This window comes from Vicia villosa, unplaced genomic scaffold, assembly GCF_029867415.1.
Source record: "Vicia villosa cultivar HV-30 ecotype Madison, WI unplaced genomic scaffold, Vvil1.0 ctg.000045F_1_1_3, whole genome shotgun sequence".
Classification (NCBI taxonomy): Eukaryota; Viridiplantae; Streptophyta; class Magnoliopsida; order Fabales; family Fabaceae; genus Vicia; species Vicia villosa.
The window spans coordinates 221,768-230,631 of NW_026704979.1; the positions used below are offsets into that span (position 1 = coordinate 221,768).

General features: G+C 28.3%; 1 protein-coding gene across 1 annotated transcript; it reads right to left on the minus strand.

Moving 5' to 3' along the window:
- Positions 1-5,794: 5,794 nt before the first annotated feature.
- LOC131622966 (protein FAR1-RELATED SEQUENCE 5-like) lies at positions 5,795-6,718 on the minus strand. The gene has a single exon (XM_058893970.1). The coding sequence runs from the start codon at positions 6,716-6,718 to the stop codon at positions 5,795-5,797; it is 924 nt and encodes a 307-aa protein (XP_058749953.1).
- Positions 6,719-8,864: the final 2,146 nt, after the last annotated feature.

Consider the following 8,864-nt stretch of genomic DNA (forward strand, 5'->3'; position numbering starts at 1 on the left):
AATACATTGAAGTTAAATGTGTGGGTATATATATGTATTCCTTTTTATATATATATATATATATATATATATATATATATATATATATATATATATATATATATATACACACACACGAAGGTAATTCAATTAAAAATATAAATACATTGAAGTTAAATGTGTGGGTATATATATGTATTCCTTTATATATATATATATATATATATATATATATATATATATATATATATATATATATATATATATATATATATATATATATATATATATATATATATATATATATATATATATATATATATATATATATATATATATATTAAAAAATATAAACAAAGTAATATATATTTATATTCCTTTATTTATATATATTATTTACTAATATATAAAGTAATATATATTTGTAAAAATATAAACAAAGTAATATATATTTATATTCCTTTATTTATATATATTATTTACTAATATATAAAGTAATATATATTTGTAAAAAATATAAACAAAGTAATATATATTTATATTAATTTATTTATATATATTATTTACTAATATATAAAGTAATATATATTTGTAAAAAATATAAACAAAGTAATATATAATAATATTACTTTATATATATGATATATTTATGGTATATTTATATAAATATTTATGGTATATTTATATAAATATTTATGGTATATTTATATAAATATTTATGGTATATTTATATAAATATTTATGGTATATTTATATTTATGGTATATTTATAAAGTAATAAATATTTATAAACATAAACAAAGTTATATTTATGGTATATTTATAAAAATATTTATGGTATATTTATATTTAATATACAAAGTAATATTTATTATAAATTAATATAAATATACCATATATATATATATATATATATATATATATATATATATATATATATATATATATATATATATATATATATATATATATATATATATATATATATATATATTAGTGAAAATATAAACAAAGTAATATATATTTATATTCCTTTATTTATATATATTATTTACTAATATATAAAGTAATATATATTTGTAAGAAATATAAACAAAGTAATATATATTTATATTACTTTATTTATATATATTATTTATTAATATATAAAGTAATATATATTTGTAAAAAATATAAACAAAGTAATATATAATTATATTACTTTATATATATATATATATATATATATATATATATATATATATATATATATATATATATATATATATATATATATATTATATATTTATGGTATATTTAAATATATTATATAAATATACCATAAAATAACTTCTAAGCAAGTCAATGTTATATTTATATAATTTTAAAAATAAAATTAAAAAAAATATTATTCTATAATTTTAATTTATGGTTATTCATTATTAATATTTAAAAATTTATTACAAGAATAGATTTTATTCAACTTTTTAAGACCAGGAGTGAGTAGATAACATATTAAGATTCAAAATTATATCTATAATGTTTTCAAATAAAAAGTTAAGCTATTTCACATCAACTTTATTAAAAAATAGAAATATAAAATTTTGAAAATAAATCAGTAATTATAGATGTAGCGAAATATATAATTTTTTTCAAATAAAGGAATTAATTATAAATGTCGCTACTTAATATTAATTATATTTTTTTTATCAAAAACATATAATTATAAAATTCTAAAAATAAATCATTAATTATAAGCTTTTATTGTTGAAAAGGTAAAAATAACTCATTACCAGCATGCATAAGTTATGCCAAAAACAGTACAAAGAACAACATAAAATAGCAAATAGCTAATACACCAGATTGCTTTCATAATACAACACCACCACCAACACCGAGGCCACCCAGCAACCAAATGAATAATACTTCTACTATCTAGAAAATTTGATAGACAAATGCAACAAATAACTCAAGTAAGACAGCTAACAGGAAAAAGATGCAAGCATTATACCTCCAATAAATTTTGGTGCTGAAAAAAGAGTCTCAAAGATTGCTACATTATCTTGGCAATTACTTTTACATATACTCCACGTAAGAAGTTAACTGCATCATTTGACCATGCTAAGACTTAACATTCAGTTTTACTCATTTGGATAATTAAGAAATATTTTACGAATAATGATATGTTTGCAAGAAAAGAAAATTTAGACAGACTTTGCTGCAGAAACCATAGTCTACAATAAACACTACTTGATGAATAAAACATGGAGAACACAATCTCATAATACTCAGTTCTATTATAACACACAATGCCCCTAAACGTTTCACACACCATGCATATATCATTGTCACTTCTCATTTATAATATCTATCTGTTAGAAAATTAATTTAAATCAAATGGAATCGAGGCTAGAATCGTGTACGGAACACTTTCCTTATAGTATTTCAAGCACTCCCAATTTGTCTTGGAGTTTCTACGCAGGAATACCCAGAATAATTCAGTCTTCTCGAGTCTGCACAAGACGGGTGAAAACTCGAATGTAGCGAAGAGTGTCTGGAATTTATTCTAGAGGATTTTCAATTTTTCTGATAATAATTATGAATCTGAAATTATAATTTTATAGGCCATGCTGATATTGTTTCACAAGGTAGCGACCATTGGTGAAACAATTTCTTTTCCAAGAGTTATGACTTTTGGCCCACAGCATGGTTCACCAACGGTTGCAACATTTCATGAAGAGTTGCCACTCTGCAAATTCATAATTCAAATCATAGCATATTTTCTTTGTCATTTTGGAACACACTCTTATTATTAATTATTATTAATAATTTACAACAATCCCCCACTTGTTCTAATAATGACAAGTCTAATTCCAGAATATAGAAAGCAAAAGAGTGTTAATACAGTTAGGTATCTTTCGATTTGAACTTAACCTTAGTAAAGACAACGCAAAGCCTAATCGGAACGTTAGGTAGATATGCTTTGAACCGTTATCCCATGTGATCAGACCGGCGTTACTATACACACACTCTTTAAAGGTTCTTCGCCTACATATCTCGCCTAGCACTATTTATGGCCATGTGCTTTTCCTGTTCTTCATGAATTTTTTATGAGAGAAACTCCAACTCTCACTTTAAGACGGCACCATCTTGAAATTGATATAGGTGAAGTTCAGTTTGTATCTATCCTCTTCGATATAGAACTTCATTAAGAGTTTCTAAAAAACTCAACCCTCAATTATGTAATAGTCAACATTGTCACAAAATGTTGCACCAACTTCCAAATCAACGACTTGTTGTTACCCATTGAATCTTAGGTTAAGATGTATTAACTTCAGATTGGGTTGCTATCATTGTTGGAACACTTATACAAGGAGTTTCAACCTCACACCTTTTGAGATTGTCTTTACTAAATCCCTTACCAGTGGTTTAGTAAATGAATCATTCAAATTATAGATCGATCATATATATGTGAATGAAATGATTACATCTTTAATCAATTTTCTCACGAAAGAATGCCATAGGCCTCAGTGCCCAAACTTTTCATTTTACATTTATCTAAATTCTCTTGCTAAACTGGCTTAACTGTCACATTGTGTTAACACCTTTGAAACACTGTGTTTAGCCAATAGAGCTTCCAACAGAAGGTCCTTCAACCATTCAACTTCTTGACCAGTGGAAGCGAGATTCACATACTATGGCTCCATGGTCAAGAGAGTGAGGCATCTTTGTTTCTTGCTCTTCCAAGAAATCTCCCCCCCCCCCCAACTAGTGTAAATATCCACTTAGTTGTAAATATATGATCTCCAACACTCGATATCCAACTCATATTGGTATATCCTTCTTATATGGCAGGAAACCTACCATAATGGAGGTCAAGATTTGGTTTTTAAGAAATAATCAAAAATCCTTGTAACCAAAAATCCTTGTGATGACCTTCCAATACTCACTATTTGGATTGCTAGTAAATCAATTCATTTACTAATTGCAAATGTTGTGTCAGATATAGTACATTATATTAGAAGATCAATTTCACTTGTGTGTTCTAATATGACCACAACTCTTCCACCATTATTTTGACACTAAGATCAAATTGAATATTCACTTGCTTGAACCGTGACAGTTTGAACTTATCAAGAACTTTCTCAACAAAGTGTATTTGACTAAGTTCACAACCCCCTCTATTTTTGCATTACTTTGATCCCCAAAAGAGTGTCAAGAACAAAATATAATAGGAATTAGGGAAGATAAGAAGAACAAAAGAATTGGTTATAATTGCTATTCTTTTACTTTCTCTTAAAACAAGATTACAAGTTTACAAGAATAACAAATAATCTTTCTCCCCCTAAATTAGGATTTACAGCTTTTTTTCAATGATGAGAGACTAGTATGCTATTTATAATAAAACCTAACATACTAACTAATGGGCTTTTTCCACAAGGCCCATTACACAAGCCAACTTAATAAACAAGATAACTTAACAAATTAGGGTTTAAACACTAAAACCTAATTTAACATGCTAACAACCCTAGCATCTTCGACACAAGCATGTGAACAACCTTCGACTTCATGCTTAATCCTATCGAACCAAGAAGCTACCCTTCGGCCATACTAGAGTTTGATCCAATATCTCACAAGACCTAAGTATAAACCAAATATATATATATATATATATATATATATATATATATATATATATATATATATATATATATATATATATATATATAAATACACGAATATAATATTAAATATCTTTAAGTATATAAATTAATTAAAATAAACCACAATAATCAACTTACATTAAAATTCATTGATTCATCAATAGATTTGTCGGATGAAACCTTATCGTCAACCTGATGTAAATCATCACGTGCAGCTAGTACCGGGCACTTCCGTTTTGTGTGATCTGGTAGTTTACAATGAGAACATTGTCTTGACTTCCATGACTTTTTTTCTTTACGAATAACACCTTTTGTCTTCCACAATTTTTTTTCTTATGGGGGGCACCTTTTGTTTTAGCCTCTACAGGATCACCAATAACAGATGGATTAGACTTATGTTTATCATTTACTTCATGACACTTCTTTATATTTTCACACAATTTGTAAACTCCTTCTAGAGCCTCTTTATAGGAATCAAAATCTTTACAAGAAACATCACACAAAGTGTTGAATGCAGCACACATTGCGCCTCTACGAAACATGAACAACTTTTCAGAATCACTTTCTTTAGAAAACACCGACGCAATGTGATCATCTTTGGCTGATTTAGTCCATCTCTTACAAATCAAACTTTTTGGAAACAAATTCATATGCTCATGCCTCATGTCACAAATAATGTGAGAGCACGGAATTCCTAATCGTTCAAACAGTCGACAATCACATAAGAGTACACTCTCCGTCCTCTCAAGACAAACTGAAAATTCAGAATTTGGATTGCAAAATCTATTCATCTTCAATGTCACGTTATTACTAATCTCAATTCTGTCAATGATATTCAATGCAGCTGCACCTTCTATCTCATTTTTAACATCCCTAAATTTTTTACACGTAAATATCTTTGATGCTCCAGTCTCAATTCCTTCTAAAGCACTTGTCAACACGGGTTCATAATAGAACGACTTAAAATCAGATAATAATTCATTATGTCTATATTCTTCCAAAGCTCTTTCAAAATTATGCATGAAATCCACAAGACTCTTTTTATTGTCCACATACCCCTGAATAAATGAATTGATACCTTCACACATTGATGTAGTTCTTATACCACAAAAAAGTGTGTCTCGCATGTACGCACTCGACCATATTTTCTTTATCTCATAAGTTTTCTTAACTCATTTGTTCTCTGATAGACCATTATCATCAATAATCCTCTTCCACTCATCTTCAAATGTCTTGGGGGTATAGTTAGCATATATCAATGACTTAAACTCTTTTAGGAACTTTTCATTCTTGACATTCTCAATAGCATTTTGATGTAAATGCCATAAACATAGGCGATGTGACGCATTTGGAAATTCAACTCTAATAGCTTCCTGCATCGCACCATCTCCGTCAGTAACAAATACATTTGGACATTTTTGGAACATTGCTTCAGAAAAGGCATTTAAAACCCACTTATATGTCTCTGTCTTTTCGTCTGAAATTAAAGCACACCCAAAAATTGTAGTTTCACCATGATGATTGTACCCACAAAAAATAACAAACGGTTTGTTATACCTGTTCTTTTTGTAGGTCGTGTCAAATGCAACCACATCACCAAAACATTCAAAGTCAAATCGGCTATTTCCATCTGACCAAAAAAAATGTTGTAGACAACCATCCTTTGTTGTGGTAAACTTCGAAAAAAACATCGGATCATTGTCAGCTTTAGCCTGTAAACAAGACAAAGAAGTAAAAGCATCCCCATTTTCTCTTTTAGCCTTGGCTCCATTACTAAAATAATTATATAGGTCCTTCTTAATAAATCCCAAATCTTCATGACCACCTTTCTGACCCAACATAAAACCCAAAATATGACATGTTCTAACACCACATGTATGCAAGCCATCAACAAGCGCTTTATCAGCTTCACTCAGTCGACGATACTTAGGAATAAAATGAACAAACCGCTGTGGAGTTAACTTATGATTATGAGTGGATTCAAATGCAACAACTCTCCAACTTCTAGTCACTACATCATATGCCACACGCAACCGAGCAAGGCAACCTGTTCGAGTGATTGGCCTTGGCCCCCTATGTCGATCCACCCTTAACATATGTTTCTTATGTCTTTTCCCCTCTCTACTACAAACTAATTGGCACATAATAAATTTTTTTTTGAAATCATGGTCAATCTCATCTCTTCTTACAGCAAACCCATGATATTTCACCTATATCTTTGTAATCATCCAAATCATCTTTTCCTTATTCATTATCCACATAACTACCATTGTTCCTCTCGACATCATTAGCATCTTCACCACTATCCATGCTTGCTACACAATTTATAATCTTTATGAATTGAATGTATACTTTACAATCGTTACTCCTACCGCATTTATTGTCTGCACCACATGAAAAAGTAACAACCTTAAGTGTTGGTACGCCAAAAGAAATCATGAAACCAAAACAAACAAAAAGAGAAGTGCATAGAATATAAAAACAGATGAGTAGCAGGTGTGGAGAAAAAAATGACTCATTTGGTTTCAAGTTCTGACCTTGATTATTCCTTGCTTTCTTACAGTGTTTTAATGCAAGATCACAAAGGAATGAATATAAAGTAACACTAACAAACCTATCCTGAAACCAACAACAATGCAATACATATATGAGATAACAATGGATATTTGGGATTTCGTTTTTTAAGATTTGATTCAGTTTAATATTTAATCCCTTTTAAGAAGATATGGTTTGAGATTGATCACATGACAATAATTAAGTATAATTTAGGACCATAAGATTAAAAATTATAGTTAATGTTAATATTTATTTGTTTAATAAATAGAGAGATTTACATTTTAATCTATATCTTCTTATAAAATGGATAATGTATTTTATTGACAGCTTCAGAAACAATCTACTTATTTTTATTTTCAAGCGTATAACGTTATTGTTATAGCCCTCTATTATAAACGACTACTTTATTGGTTTAAGGCCAGAATACTACATATTGTACTCAAAATTTAATATTTATCAAAATACTACATATTTCACATGGATTTATTCTTGCCATCCAAATTTGACCAAGTGAACTCAGTTATAACCGAAAAATAACAACCCATCCACCCGACAACTCAAACCGACGTGTACGCATGCCTACAATTGCACTCGGTTTTGACGGTTTCAGATGGGTTCGGTTCCTTTGTCCATCCCTATCTAGTTACACCTAACACTAACACATATTCAAACATTAATTTCATAACTGAGTGCTCAATTAGAGGAGGGTAAAAAGACCACAAAATAGCAGCATGTCCTTGCTCAACAAAATGTAGAGACACTATATCTGTTTTAAATTTGACAGGATGCTACACCAATTTGATACTTTATTGAACTCCTTGTGGTGTACACTCCCATATTAAATTTAAATTTTTTGTCATACATAATAATGTGGTTTATAAAAATAAATCTATTAGTATTGTTGTAAGTAATTGTGTTGAAATTGATAACTCAGAAATAAATTACAAATCTTATTGTAGAGGAATATTAAGGATTAAAATAATTTAATAGCAATACTTATGTCCACCACATTAAAAGGAATCAACCCTCTACACAAGGTATCAAATAAGTTTTGTACAGAGAAGTTGTTTCTTTTCTCAATCAACTAATTAATCCCTAATCAAAATCCATTTGTGGGTGTTGAAGAATCTTTCTTAGATCATGGAGATCAAACACTTATAGGATTTGAAAGGATCCATTTATGGCTTTTGAATATGAACCAACCACTTAACGACATATTTGTATATCAATTCAATAGTTAATCCCTAATCTAAATCAAATACAATAAGCTATAAAAAGTCAAAATAAGAAACTAAACACGGACCAAACTTTACCAAAATTTGCAGAGCCTTCAATCTAACAAGCTACATTATTAAAAGCCTATAACAAATCACACAGACAACAATAAAACACAACCCAATCTCTTTTAATTAGTGTTTACTCCTATCTTCTCAAAGTTTTGTCATCTCAAATAAAAGGAGCCATTTTGAAGAAAAAAAAACAAAAATAGAGTTAAACTGTACTCTTAAATATACATACAACTCTTAATGATTCCATGATTCCTTTTAGTACTGGTACAGACTAGAAGAAGCCTGAGCAATTATTCTAAGTACTAAACTAAACTTCATTTTTAACATCTCCCCTAATTTTCCAGTCTATTTTAGACAAATAACCCCTTGATAACCCCTTGTTATATATATTTGAATT

Bases quoted from the DNA above. Each gene is read 5' to 3' on its own strand.
- LOC131622966 (XM_058893970.1), bottom strand. From the start codon at position 6,718: ATGTTAAGGGTGGATCGACATAGGGGGCCAAGGCCAATCACTCGAACA.